Source organism: Caretta caretta, chromosome 18, assembly GCF_965140235.1.
Source record: "Caretta caretta isolate rCarCar2 chromosome 18, rCarCar1.hap1, whole genome shotgun sequence".
NCBI lineage: Eukaryota > Metazoa > Chordata > Testudines > Cheloniidae > Caretta > Caretta caretta.
In genome coordinates this window covers 8,529,915-8,544,182 of record NC_134223.1, presented here as the reverse complement: position 1 = coordinate 8,544,182, position 14,268 = coordinate 8,529,915, and the positions used below count along the sequence as shown (strand labels likewise).

Sequence of the window (14,268 nt, the reverse complement as noted above, 5' to 3'; positions counted from 1 at the left end):
GTTTATTATCACTTTTGGATTGTTGAAGTTTTGTAGTTACTTAAACCAACATGTAAGGCTTTCCTCTCAACTGTGTATCTGTTGTCTTGTGCCAGAACACTCTTCTACAGCAGCTGGGGATAGCCCCTTTCTCTGAAGGACCGTGGCCTCTGTACATCCATCCTCAGAGTCTGTCTGTGCTGTCTCGGCTTCTCCTTATCTGGCAGCACAAAGCCAGTGCTCAGGGAGACCCTGACGTCCCAGAATGCCTTAAAGTTTGGGAGAGGTAAGAAAATGTTCTATATATCATGACTAAAAATAAGTGACCTGCTCTCTCCCATGACCGCTAATTTCCTAGGAGATGGTATATTTTCTGTTGGGCAGATTAATCCAATGACCAGACATTTGTTTTTAAAAAAACTAGGAAAATCCTAGAGGGGAAGGATGTGAAGCTTGGAAGATCCGGTTTATTTGTTTGGGGAGGGGTGAGAAAGATAGAGTTCTTCAAAAATGCCTTAGACGGGAAAATTCAGCCCCTGGATGAAAATAGGGGATGAGAACACTTATCAAAGTATCAAGACTAGATGAGTAGAGTATAGACTGCTCCAGCAGCACTGATTTTAAAAAGAAAAAGCAATAATCACATTCTTTTGGTGCCTCATACCAAGCCCATCATTGTGGTATGTGAGTTCCTTTCTGCCAAGCCTTGACCCCTATGTACTTGTTTTTAAATGTGAAACTGTACAATAGTCTGGCTGACTTACAGCCTTTCCTGCTGGGGCAAATGCACATCTTTCTCTTTTTTAGCTTGTTATATTTCTCTTGAAAAGTTTTTTGCTGTTTTTGTTTATATAGGGCATAAAGTCTCTTCCACAGTCTCACTTTCATGCATCCTTCAGTGAAGTTATGGTTAATTTGTGAAATCGCAATATTCACTTAGTAAGACTGAGGTCAGAAACAAAACTCTAGTTGCACTGCTTGATCAAGTAGAAAGAAATCATTATTAAAATGTGCATCTTAATCTGCGAGCTTGCTTTAGGGGAAGTCCCCTCACAATAGTGTGATCTATGGATCACTCTTCAAAAGAACAAACGTCTTACTGAACCTCTTTCCTGTTGCTGGCAGGTTTGTGGGCACAATGAAACAAAATGCTCTGCAGGGAACTCTTCCTAATGACACAGAAGATCTGAATGTTGAGCACCTCCAGCTGCTGTTGCTTATTTTCCACAACTTCTCAGAGAAAGGCCGCAGGTCTATCTTGACCCTCTGTATCCAGACCATCCTGGAACTGATTGTGAACATGGACTCCCAGCTGCGGTCTGTGCCCCTTATCCTGGCTCGTCTTCTACTGGTGTTCGACTACCTTCTTCATCAGTATTCCAAAGTTCCTGTATACCTGTTTGAGCAGGTAAGGGATTGAGGATGCATGTTTCCATTGTTTAATCAAGTAATCACTCAGCAATGACCTATATCAAGTAGTCTCCTTGTTGTATTCCTGTTCCTGTGTGTTTCCCTTTTGGCATTTCCAGTAACTCCTTGTTTTGATTTCACTAACTGCATGCAAGGTTACATCCAGTTAGCAACACAATTGGAGCTGTTAATTTCGAGCAGCTGGTTTGGGTGGAGTGTTATGTGGCTTTATACTCGGGCATACTGACTGCTATAAGTAAATTCATGCTGGGCAGCATGGGTTACTAGTATGGCAAAGCCCAGAGCAGTAAACCTGCCTTCTTACTATTGCGTGTACTCTCAAACACCCTTCAGGTAAAGTTCTTTGAGTTTAGCTCATCTCTGTTGCTTTGTTTCAGTCTTTGGCACTGTTCCAGATTAATGAGATGCCAATGTTTTGCAGACTATTCTCTGGAGTATCTCCTTAGTATCTTGACAGTAGTCTTACTCCACTGGCTGAAAAGTATGAGAGAGTCTTCAGCTGTGTGCTCAGTGCTATCTCTGACTCCTCACAAGTTGGGAAAGTCCATGTGTTTTTTTTTTTTTTTTTTTTTTTTGGGGGGGGGGGGGGGGGGAATTGTATATTTTTCTGCTAAACAGCCTGCCTTGTTTTCTGTGTGTTTTTTACATAGGTACAGTATAACCTGCTAACCCAACCCATTGGCTGGGTGAGTGGATCCCAGGATAGTAGTAGAAGAATCTCTGTCCCTCTATATCATGGATTTAAAGAAGTGGAAGAAAACTGGACCAAACACTGCTCATCAGGTCAGAAGGGAAGTTGTTCAGTAAAATTTTACTCCTAGCCGTGGGGTTGTGGTTGCATAATAAATGAGTGCTGCAGCATGAAGTCAAAAGTCCCTTTCAGGACTTTGGAGTGTGGTTTAAGACACATTAGACTAAATACCAGGCTTGTTGTGAATAAATTACTTGTAATTTTACACGAAAGGGGAGATGGGGGAAACCTGCAGACCTCTAGCATTGCCCAGACATTGTTTGTTGAACAAAACATGCCTTACTCATATGCTATATAGGTTTAGGAATATGATACAGTTTTTGTAATGTTTATTTTAAAATGGAAAAAGTACTCAAATGCTAGACATGCATCACTCAGTTAATCTATGCCCCCTTTTATGGGTATATATGTAACACATACACCGTCTGTTGAGCAGATTTTTACTCTAGCCTTAAGTGACTTGTTGTCTTTGAGGGGAAAAAAAATTACCAGTGATGATATGCCAGCAGCATTGTTTATCTCTTCAACTGTTAAATGGTTTAACTTTGGTATCTGTGTCCCAGATGGAGTTCCACAGCCCAGATTCTACTGCATCCTGTCACCAGAAGTGTCAGAAGATGACCTGAACCGCCTAGATAACATGGTACCTGGAATTTCTTTAAAGACTTTCTCTGAGCCTGTATTACATTAGGGAAAGCAGCGTAGAAAATGACTGGCAATGTAATTGAGACGTGAGACAAAAGGTGCCCAGTGATTTCATTTAGTACTGCATTAAAAAGAACTGTGTGTATTAGCTGAATAGATGTTAGTATAAGACAATAAGCAGAGTTTGAATACTTTATAGTTAAACAGTGCACAAATCCTAACTCGAAAGCTGATATTTGGTGAAATAATCCCAGCTCACCTAGCCCATATATTCTTGCAGTGATTTGCCCAGTGGGATATATAACGTCCACCTGTGTTGCATAGAAGTAAACTGTGGCTGAAAAGAGAGGAGAACTTTTCTGTCTTTGTGGTAGCTTGATTCTGTCGGATGTGCCAATGCCAAGAGTTTCTTCATATTCAAGTTACCTCTCAGCGCTTCGTCTAGAAACGTGTCTGCTGAGGAGTTGTCTCCCCATCAGTTTGCCCCATGTTCCTTCTGGCTTTTTTACAACTGCTGTCTTTGCTCACTAGAGTTCTTATTTCTGCAGCTCAAAAGAGAAAATAACATATTGTTGGATGGGACAATTTACCATATACACCAAGGTTCCTGTTTGTACATCCAAAATGTGTTCCTTTCTTGCACACATTTAAAGCATCTTTGAGACTGATTGGGAAAAGCAGCAATTGACACATCTGTCCTTTGGGGTTATTTTTCTTGGGAGTGTGTGTGGTGTTTTTAGTATATCTGGGAGCGGATCTGAACTGGCTATGGATGGGAATCTATGTAACCAAGGAGGAAACAATTCTGACTTGGCTTTTTCAATAGGTTTGTGAGGTCCTGTTCTCTAGGACAACGAAGTATGATGAGCTTTATGCAGCCCTGACCTCACTACTTGCAGCTGGATCCCAGTTTGATACACTCAGGAGGAAGGAAAACAAAAACGTCACTGCACTGGTAAGGGCATATGTATGTGTTGCTATAACATTCTCCCTGCTGAGAAAAAAGAGTGGCTCCATGCTGCTGCATGCATGTTATACAGAGAGTTTGGGCAATAGTTGCTAAACTGGATTTCGGAGCTTAAAATTTCCTAGTAAACAGTTGTCTTATATTTTGTCAATGTGAACTGGTGGGCCAACTCCTCACCAGCCAATGCATCAAGTAGTATGCTCCCAGTAATGGCAGAAATTCTGTCACTTCCTTCAGGGAGGAGTTTATTCAAACCAAAACAGATTAATTAGATCCTCCTGCCTGGCCTGTCTTACAGTCCATTCCTTGTAAAGCTTCTGCACCTCCCCATGCCTCATTGGTGTGAAGATTCCTCTTCCAGATCCTTTCTCCTGATTCTGGGTCTCCTGCAGCAGCCTTCCTACTCCCTACAGGTCTCTCTCCCTTAACTGAGCTGCGTGCTGGCCTTTTATCTGAAAGCCTGCAAGTCACCTGGTCATCTATCATATGATCCCTGACCTCAAACCCATCACCTGGATGGCAGCTAATTAGTTATAGGTAGGGTTAAGCCCACCTCCCTTTAAGGGCCATCCCATCCTGTGACCGTCAATAACAAGATGCACTCCTGTGTCTGGCTTATAATTCAGTGTCTGCTTCAAGCTTTTCCAGCTGCCTAAAGGAATAATTTGGACCTTTCATCTTTTGGGCTGAAGTGGATTTTTGTGGTCATAGTAGAATGGGGAAGAACTTGTGTGATGTATGTTTGTGTTGGTGGAGGAAGATAGTTGGTGACACTTCAAATGTAACGTTTTAGATTAATATTTCAGTTTTCACTTCAGCTGAAAAAATATAAATTGTGCAAACTTTCCTAGGTTTGAGAGAGTCAAGCTGCTGGCTGTGAGATGGTTCTTAAAGTTGGCTGGTTTTGTTTAGTGGTAAATGACAATACATAGTGCCAAGGTTCTTTTAAAACCTATAATGAGCTTCTGGATCATGATGTCTCCCAAATGTATTCAAGAGGTCTGGCTTGAATGTGATTTAGATTAGATGAGAATTTTATGCCTCTTGACAGGGAATTATGTGAGATAAGAAAATTTGTGCCACCAAACCAGCATGAAATGGAAGTATGGTCCATTTCACTCTAATCTCGGGGACACTACCTCCACATGCAGACACATTTAGGAGCCCCTGCTAGAATCACAGCAGTTGAAGCAGGGTGATTATAAGTGTTTCCTTCCTGATGTATCCTCCACTGTCTTTGTTTAGGAGGCCTGTGCACTTCAATACTATTTCTTGATACTGTGGCGGATATTGGGGATTTTGCCTCCATCCAAAAACTACTTGAATCAGCTGGCCATGAACGCACCAGAGATGAGTGAATGTGATATCCTGCACACTTTGCGCTGGTCTTCCCGCTTACGTATCAGTTCCTACTTCAGCTGGATCAAGGTATAGCCCTTTCTTTAGAATTTACAATGTACGGTTTTTGACACATTATTAGCGTTTAACACAACAGCACAAATTCCACAGCTGTAATGATCTGTGTCAGGAGTAAGAAATGAAATTGTAGCAATGTGTCAGAGCTTAATGAGGAGGGAAATATAAACTGTGCTAGGTGTATCAAAAATAGTTTTAATCTCCCTAAGTGCATCTGAGGGGATTAAACCAGTTCTTAGTCTTGTTTTATAGCTGCTTTTTTTAATATTAAACAACATTAGCAGGTGTTTCTAAGATGGACAATGATCATTTTAATCTCTGCCTGGTTCACTTCATGTGGGAATTGCAATGTTTGCATGGTGGTGGGAAATGGGGGTTAGTATTATATGGGGTTTAAAAAAACCCAAGTATCATAGCATGGTGGTGGTTCATAAATTGGTAGATTCCACAGCCCTTCTATATTCCCTTAAATGTGATGCTAAATCTTTCTCTTCAATACATACAGGATCACCTTATCAAACAGGGCATGAAAGCTGAACATGCTGCTTCTCTCATTGAATTGGCATCAACCAAGTGCAGCTCAGTGAAATATGATGTGGAAATAGCAGAGGAGTACTTTGCTAGACAGGTAAGTTGGTATGAATACTGGATACATATAAGCTAGTGTTGAGCATTGATCTTTGTGTGGCGCATTGCTGTTATAAATGTCTTCATTCTATTTTAAGATTTCCTCTTTCTGTGGGATCGACTGTACCACAATTCTCCAGCTGCATGAGGTTCCCAGCTTGCAGTCCATTTATACCCTTGATGCTGCAATTTCCAAGATCCAGGTTTCTCTAGATGAGCATTTTTCCAAGCTAGCTGCAGAAACCGACCCACAGAAATCATCTGAGATAACCAAGAATCTGCTGCCTGCTACGCTACAGCTTATTGACACTTACGCTACATTCACCAGGTATGCTGTTGACTTAGCCCCTCTAGAGGGATATTGTTTTCTTTTCTGTACTTGGCTCTTCATTTTGTGTTAGCTCCCCAGCCCTGTAGTGTTCTTTTTTAATAGTCCAGGGTGATTGCTCTGTCATATATCACATAGAACGTACCATGTTAAATCAATAGACAATCTAAAATCCATAGGTTTTATTATTCTTTTTCAAGTAATCTACTATCTGATCTTTCAAGACTTTCCTACAAGCTGCAGAACAGCTTTATCTCTGAAGATGAAACCTCTTCCTAGCACCCTGAAAGAGAGAGAGCAGCACAGGGTTATTTCAGTGAGTTATTCTTGTGACTGTCAGGATGACTTGGAAGTGAGGTGGTATAATTGTTAAGTGAGAGTCCAAAGCCTTTTAAACTGCCTTTGGCTCCTGTGCAGAAGAAAGTGAAAGTAAAGCAGCTTTTTTGTTTGTTTGTTTCCTGAGCAGCCACTTCTATTGGTAAGTGGCTTAAAGGAGCTTAAAAGCCCAGAACTCGTGGAATGGTATTGTAGGATTTACGGGATAACAATTCAGAGAGTTGGTTCTTGAAGTTTGCCTTCCCGTCTGTTACTGTATTGGCATGTTAGTTCTGAAATGCAGAGCTGTCCCCTGAAATGAGTCCTTTCCACCCCCAACACAGATCTTACTTACTGCAGAGCCTCTCTGAAGAGGGGTCCGCTGAGAACAAACCTTCTGAAGAGAAGCTTCGGGGATATGCTGCTGTCCTGGCTATTGGATCGAGCCGCTGCAAATCAAATACTCTGGGTAAGGCTCTTGTGGCGTTTAGCTGTGTTCCTAAATTTGTTCAAGGGAGACTTTTGATACAATATTGTAAAGGTTCAGCTTCAAAGCTGTGCTGGCAAAAGGTTCACGCCCCTGCTGCCCCCCGACCATCACCTCAAAGACGGGGGTACTGATGCTGTGTAGTTCAGTCAGGTACTTGCACCTCTGGATTCAGAAGTGGTTGTAGTGCAGCAGTGTGGGGGGAAATCATGAAAACAATAACTAGCTTAAGTCCAGCCAGCATTAAAATGGCTTTGCAGCTGTGTTGCCACTCTGCTGGCATAGCTGTCCTTTGAATTTCCATGGATTCTCATTGCTTGAATGGATAGGCTGCATACCGTGTAGCAAGTGAAACTTTCAGAATTCCTCACAGGAGGGATTGTTGTTGGTTAATCACTTGATTAAAGCATTTTGACACGTTAATACTGTTGAAATAACACCTTTTCACTGGAGGAACTGTCTGCTGCATGACGAGTTGCCCAAGGCTGTGGAGGGTAATGCAGGCTTTATTTTCTTAAGAGCAGTTATCTTATTGTAGAAGAGTGTGAAACGAGCCTCGCCACCAGAACGACAGTTCAGATAAACCTAACTTTGATGGGAAACTGGATAGCTAACTTACCTAATTCAGTTGGAAGTATTCTGGCTTTTTTCAAGAGGGCCTTACTGAATTCCAGCTTCCCTGTCAGCCCCTGTGAATTCCTTATTTTTACTCTCTCATTTGGTTGCAGGCCCAACGCTTGTACAGAACTTGCCATCAGCAGTGCAGGCTTTGTGTGAATCTTGGAACAACATTCATACTAATGAGTTTCCAAACATTGGATCATGGGTGAGTCCAGTCCTATATAAGGGCCTTGAAATAGCCCCTAAGTATGTAAATTGGTGGGAAAGTTGTCTACTATATTTTTTTGTTTAACTTCCATTAAACTGTAACAGCTAAACATATGGCAGGAGGGAAGTAGTCTTTCTCATGCTAGACATGAGTCATCATCTGCTATTGCAAAGGTATCCAAATTTTGCACAACCAAGAGCTGCAAATTTTCCTACAAAGGGAGCAGATTTACTGCATCCTTCCCTTTTAATATAGAGGTTTGGCCAGTGGAAATTAGAAAGTTCCAGTTCACCATCAGAACAGCCCTGCTGCTTAGTTCAATATGGAGGATTGCATGTTAGTGTGTAAAGTCTCCATGGGTGTCACACCCCTATTTAGATGATGGTAACCATAGGCTGAACTGTCAACTTCTGCAGACTGCAATTCCACCCCCTTGCAGCTATTAGGGCAGCAATGTGGAGGTTTTAAAAATCCAAATGGTGAACTTCAGCCATGACGCACTGTGTTTACTCACACATGCTCCTTTTTTAGGCACCAGATTATGCTTTCTGTGGTAGGTATTCATCCTGAACATGTGTTCTGATTCTTTTTAGCGCAATGCCTTTGCGAATGACACAATCCCAGCAGAGAGCTACATCAGTGCTGTTCAGGCTGCCCATCTGGGCACACTCTGTAGCCAGACTCTACCCCTCGCAGCTTCCTTAAAACATACCCTCCTCTCCTTGGTCAGACTCACTGGGGACCTCATCGTGTAAGTGAACATTTTTTTTTTAAACATGACTTGCAACTGACCATTCCTGTTTATGAGGAAAAAAGTTGGGTAAAGGACGCTGTTTTTCTGAATTTGAGACCAGGAACTGTACGTGAGTGAAAAGTAACACTCACTTGGCATTGGATCTGTAGAAGCCAGACTTCACCCTAGAGGGAATTCTTAGCCCCTTCTTGCAGAATGGGGGCACGGAATAAACACACGTCCCACAAAATGGGGAAAACAATGGAAGCAGTGTGGATTGCTTTTTAGATTGTGATCACCAGGTGTGTCCTCTTAGAAATATTAATGCATAACTGGAAAGGAGAACAACAGAAACAGTTCTTCTGTGGTGACTTTTATTCTCTAGGTATCCCAAAGCACAGAACAGGGTTCTGATACTGCCCCATTGTCTAGAGGACATACTAAATGATGCAGTGACTACCTAGGAAAACATTACAGGAATTTATATACCATAGTGGCTCAAAGATAGTTTTGGTGAGGAGAACTGTTTTGTTCAGAGAGGATAGATAGTCAGGGCAACTGAATTATACCCTACTATTTGAAAAGGGCTTTGGACTTAACATGTACCTAGTCTTCCATCTATCTAGATCAATTTCCCAGCTCTGTGCCTGCTAAGCTATTTCATTGTGTAGATCTTTTACTGGTGTACTAATGGAAATATTTTTGCTGTTTCTCTTCTCCCTTCAAGCTGGTCAGATGAACTGAACCCACCACAGGTTATTCATACCTTGTTGCCCCTTCTGTTGGAGACCAGCATGGAGAGTGTGGCAGAGATCAGCAGCAACTCCCTAGAAAGGATCCTGGGCCCTGCGGAGTCTGATGAATTTCTGGCTCGTGTCTATGAGAAGTTGATCACAGGATGTTATAACATACTGGCTAATCACTCCGACCCCAATAGGTATCAGATCATGTACAATGTGTCCCTTCATTGTGTGAATTGCCAAGCCAGATGGACAGGATTATCCTGATCCATTTGTTCATCAATGTTTTTATTTGTGCTATGGAAAGGCCACATAATAGCATAGTACAGAAAAGAATAAGCTAATGTAGTTTCTGATTAAAACCTAACAACATTTTATCCAAGTTACAAAAACTTTAAATAGTGAAATATCTGTCTAAACAAGCAGTGTGGATTTGATGATCTACTTGAATTGAGTGTTGAATCACATAGAATCATAGAAATGTAGAGCTGGAAGGGAACTTGAGATGTCATTGAGTCCTGCCTCAGTGAAAGGGGGTGTAGAAGTAAACCTAGACCATTACTGACAGGTGTTTGTTCAACCTGTTCTTAAAAACCTCCAATGACGATGATTACACAACTTGCTGTGGAAGCCTCTTCCAGAGCTTACCTACCCTTAGTTATTTTTTTCCCCTAGTATCTAATCTAAATCTCCCTTCTTGCAGATCAAGCCCATTACTACTTCTGATCACTGTCCTCCTTATAGTTGACCTTAATGTATTTGAAGACTGTTATCTGGTCTGTCCGTCCTCCATCTAAACATGCCCAGTTTTTTTTAAGCTTTCCTCATAGGTCAGGTTTTCTAAACTTCTTATCATTTTTGTTGCTCTCCTTTGGACTCTGTCCAATTTGCCCCCATCTTTCCTGACACGTTGCATCCAGAATTGGACATAGTACTCCAGCTGAGGACTCATCAGTGTTGAATATTTGAACATGAATAATTTGTGGCTGTTACTAGACAAATAGGGGTTGTACAGGAAGCATGAGATTAAGGCTAGAGGTGCTAATCAGAATCACTTGGTAAATTTTTCCTTATTGTTTGTTTGCATCTGGCTATTAAATTAGGCTGGTTAATGCCAGCTTTCTCATTGCGAACCAGACAGATATAAGGCTTTTCCCTTCTCATTCTCCCTCTGTAAGTCAACGGGCATAATAACCTTGGAGAACAGGTACTGTTACCAACTAAACAAGAGACTAAAAACATTTTGCAAAATGATATTTAATCTTTTTAACATTGATTCCCTGTGGATGGAAGAAACTCAGAGTATCTACTACACTTCTTGTTAGAGAATGAAAACGTCCTTAGCTTTTGCATGCAATGTAGGAATATTTGCTACAGGATGTATTTCCAGATAACACAAGGAAGAAACTTTTTGGAATCAGTAGTGTGTGATGATGAAAGTGTGTGGGTGTATTATAATTATGCACAAACTTAATTTTTGTCGCAACAAAAATAAAACCCAAAATAAGTTAAAACAAAAATAAAATTTTTAAAAAGGTCACGTGGCACAGAACATACAGTGTATGTTATATAATATATAAAATGAGTTAAAACAGCAAAACAAATTAATTCAGCAGGTTACTTATAACTCATTTAAATTTTCACATCATTTATTTAAATGCAACAACCCACAGTTCCTTTATAGATTACCGGTGCTTTGTGAATCCATGAAGTTGCATTCTCTCTTTTCCAGTAAGCACCTGAATCATCCTTTTCCCAGAGGGGTGGATGGGGTGCGTGTGTTAGTGCCCTCTGCAAAGTTAACTGTTTGCAAGTTTGTTCTGATTCTGAGACTGTCACTTGGCCATGGTCTGCAGCCTCTTTAGTCTACGTTTTAACTGTTTGCAGGATTTCTTAACCCCTTTTGTGTCCTGCAGACACAAGACCATTACATATAATTCTTCGATACACACTTCCTTTTTATGGAAGTTTTTAATATTTCTTGTTTACTACATTACTCTCAAAGGTCTCTTGAACCATGTCCCAAGGTTCTTCCTTGGCTAAGGTTTTTCTATGAAATCCCCCTCCCCAAAGGAGATTATAAACTGTTTAATGTAGTGCTCCATTCTGAGAGCCTACTTTCTTATCTGGATATTTTCCAATGCCCTGGCTAGGGCCTCCCTTCAACCATCTGTGCCTTGTTAGTACCCGGAGTCTTAGGATTGCAACACCAAATGTGACAATAAGACATCTTGGAGTTTAGCCCACCTAGGGATGCCTATTGTAAAGTGGGAAACTGAGGTGTGATCAATTTAGGCTTAATCAATTTTTGACTTTATTTATAAATTTTCAGACAATCATTGTCACATATAGTTTCTGATTCTATATGTGACAGATAATAAACACGTAAGACTGAGCAGGAAGTGCACTCTTCTTTATACTTAATCTTTGATCCACAGTGGCCTAGATGAGTCTATTTTGGAGGAGTGTTTGCAGCATCTGGAGAAGCAGCTGGAGAGCAGCCAGGCCCGGAAAGCCATGGAGGAATTCTTCTCAGAGAGGTGAGGTGATGGAATATTGCATTCTAAGGACTGCTTTTCTCCTCTGTTATTGCTTGTCTTGTCATACTTAGCATTTGTGGAATGCTGTTGCTTCTGTACAGGAAAGTGCAGAGTTCATATAATATGCACAAGGAACATGTTGCCCTTTGGAGAGATGTGGGATTTTGTAGGTGTGACAAGATTCCCAGGTGAGAGAGAGAGTTCTGCTTTGACACGGCAGATGAAATGTTCAATTAGTCATCATTTCAGTGACTGGTTTTGTGAGTCTTTGGATACATCCGTTTTGTTAGAGGCAGCATAAAGAACCTTTTGAGAGAGGCTGTATTAATTTGCCTGTCAGTTCTACTTGTAAAGTAGCACCTGTTCTCTCAATGCTACCCCCAGATAGCATTGGCTTGATCTCCTGAAGGATGCCTTTTTCCTGTCTTGGAGTATGAAGACAAGGTAGTGCGGATGTGAAACAGCAGAGCACAGCAAGAGTGTAGGGAGAGGTGAACTGGGGGAGAGTTAATTACAGTTGCAAAGTTGATTGACATCCTTTACATGCTCTCTACTTCATGTGTTCAGCCCAAGCTAAAGTAGCGTGATGGGGGAGTTGGCTTGGTTTATGTGCACTGTTGGGATGGGAGATGATACATGAGAATAGAGTGAGAAAGATGACGACGACAAAAGATGTTGAAATCAGCTTTGGCCCTTTTGTGACAGAACCCTGGTTTGTCTCCAGATTGCTCATGATCTGTGAGCTCCTGAGGTTTGCATACCCTTCTGAATTTGGAGCTAAGGCTCTGATGTCACTGCTCTGAAAATATTGTATACAGCCAGATTGCAAAAACACGTTAATGTAGTGCTGCTAACCATGAGTTAGTACCTCAGAGAGTGGAGGAGAGGACAATGGGAAAAAGATGTGGTGATTTTACCAGCAGGCTGAAATTGCTTCAACCAAACAGCTGCAATCATTTTTTTAACAAGGCTCTTCTGTTACGTAGCCTTAATTTTAAGCTGACTGACTACAGCAGGACTCTGTGGCTCTAATAAACATTGAAGGGAAGTAGTGTTGGCACTTGTTTGATATTTCCCTTTGGAGTGTAATTGCTTGGCTTCTTCATGGACAACCCATTAACATGGTTTTTGTTGTCATTCTTTTCTGGTGAAACTAAGAATGGAAGGTAGCTGCCTGCAATGCTCCATCCTTACTGTGCTGGGTGCAAGCTTCAGAGTTTTGTCTTGTTTAGGTGTCTGTTTCCTCCCCCACTCCCCCAAAGTACTCTGCAGCATATGAACGGTTTCTGCCCTGGCATCTAAGATTGATATAAAGAACAGTGAAGAAAAGAGGTGAGTGCATTTTTGAAAGGTTTGACCTGATGATTTGTTTTCTCTCACTCAATTAGTGGAGAACTGGTCCAGATCATGATGGCAACAGCCAATGAAAATCTCTCAGCTAAATTCTGTAACCGGGTTCTGAAATTCTTCACCAAACTCTTCCAGTTGAGTAAGTGACTGTCTTTAATCTCCGCATCAGAACTTTGATATCCATTTAACATTTTTTTGTTCTACATAAATTGACCTACAGTATGAAAATGCTTGAAAGAAAAATTGTGGGGAGATACTGAAGACTACGTGTACTCATTCCCAGTCACCTTTTGTGTTTTGTTTTTGTCTTCTGTCCCCTCCGCCTCTCTAGCTTCAGTTTTCAGTTCTGTCACTGTCCCTCCCCTGACAGCCTCCCTCTGTGCACATTTCCCCTTAATTATTTGCCCTTTCAGTGTGCAGTAAAAGCTTATTCTGAGTTAACTAGTATTTCAGCAATCCCTCTTTTGAAGGTGAATGTTTGCTAAGCAGACTGTTCAGCTCTCTGGAGGAGCAGGCACAAGGGGACCGTCTGGCAATATCTTCAGTATGCATATGAACAGCTAGAGATGACCACAAGCTGGAAAATTACACAATTCACTTTTATGTCATGCTTGATTTAGTTACCCTCAATGTGTGAGAGAGAGAGAATAAGTGTCTGGGGGGAACGAATGGAGGGACAGAATTAGAATGATGATGATAGTAACAGGGATAGCTGTGGGGTTGTCTCCAGTTGCATGCCCTTTAGGGAATCCAGTGAATTTTCCTTTTAATAGTAGAAGGAAAATTGTCATCAGGCCTGTTCAATTTACAGCCACAATATCAACCACTGATCATTCTGTCTCCTAGCTGAGAAGAGCCCTAACCCCAGTCTGTTGCGACTATGTGGCTCCTTGGCCCAGTTGGCCTGTGTTGAGCCTGTACGCCTACAGGCCTGGTTAACCAGGATGACCATGTCACCACCTAAAGATTCAGATCAATTGGATGTTGTTCAAGAGAACAGGCAGCTGCTGCAACTTCTGACAACATATATTGTTCGGGAAAACAGGTAGAGAACAATCTTATGTGACTTACATTGTATACTATTGATAAAATACATATTCCATAGACACCTTCTAGTCTATTAAATACTG

At 41.4% G+C, this 14,268-nt stretch overlaps 1 protein-coding gene across 4 annotated transcripts in view; it reads left to right on the top strand.

Annotated features, from left to right (window-relative positions):
* The window catches only part of UBR4 (ubiquitin protein ligase E3 component n-recognin 4), a 118,452-nt gene that overhangs the window by 18,872 nt on the left and 85,312 nt on the right, over positions 1 to 14,268 (top strand). For all 4 annotated transcript variants that reach the window (XM_048824691.2, XM_048824688.2, XM_048824689.2 and 1 more), the window contains exons 18-32: positions 96 to 265; positions 1,105 to 1,387; positions 2,061 to 2,193; positions 2,725 to 2,804; positions 3,633 to 3,761; positions 5,019 to 5,201; positions 5,695 to 5,817; positions 5,915 to 6,144; positions 6,804 to 6,928; positions 7,675 to 7,772; positions 8,369 to 8,526; positions 9,236 to 9,445; positions 11,687 to 11,788; positions 13,177 to 13,277; positions 13,985 to 14,183. In XM_048824691.2, coding sequence (XP_048680648.1) covers positions 96 to 265; positions 1,105 to 1,387; positions 2,061 to 2,193; positions 2,725 to 2,804; positions 3,633 to 3,761; positions 5,019 to 5,201; positions 5,695 to 5,817; positions 5,915 to 6,144; positions 6,804 to 6,928; positions 7,675 to 7,772; positions 8,369 to 8,526; positions 9,236 to 9,445; positions 11,687 to 11,788; positions 13,177 to 13,277; positions 13,985 to 14,183 — 2,324 coding nt within the window. The remainder of the gene's footprint in view (positions 1 to 95; positions 266 to 1,104; positions 1,388 to 2,060; positions 2,194 to 2,724; positions 2,805 to 3,632; positions 3,762 to 5,018; positions 5,202 to 5,694; positions 5,818 to 5,914; positions 6,145 to 6,803; positions 6,929 to 7,674; positions 7,773 to 8,368; positions 8,527 to 9,235; positions 9,446 to 11,686; positions 11,789 to 13,176; positions 13,278 to 13,984; positions 14,184 to 14,268) is intronic.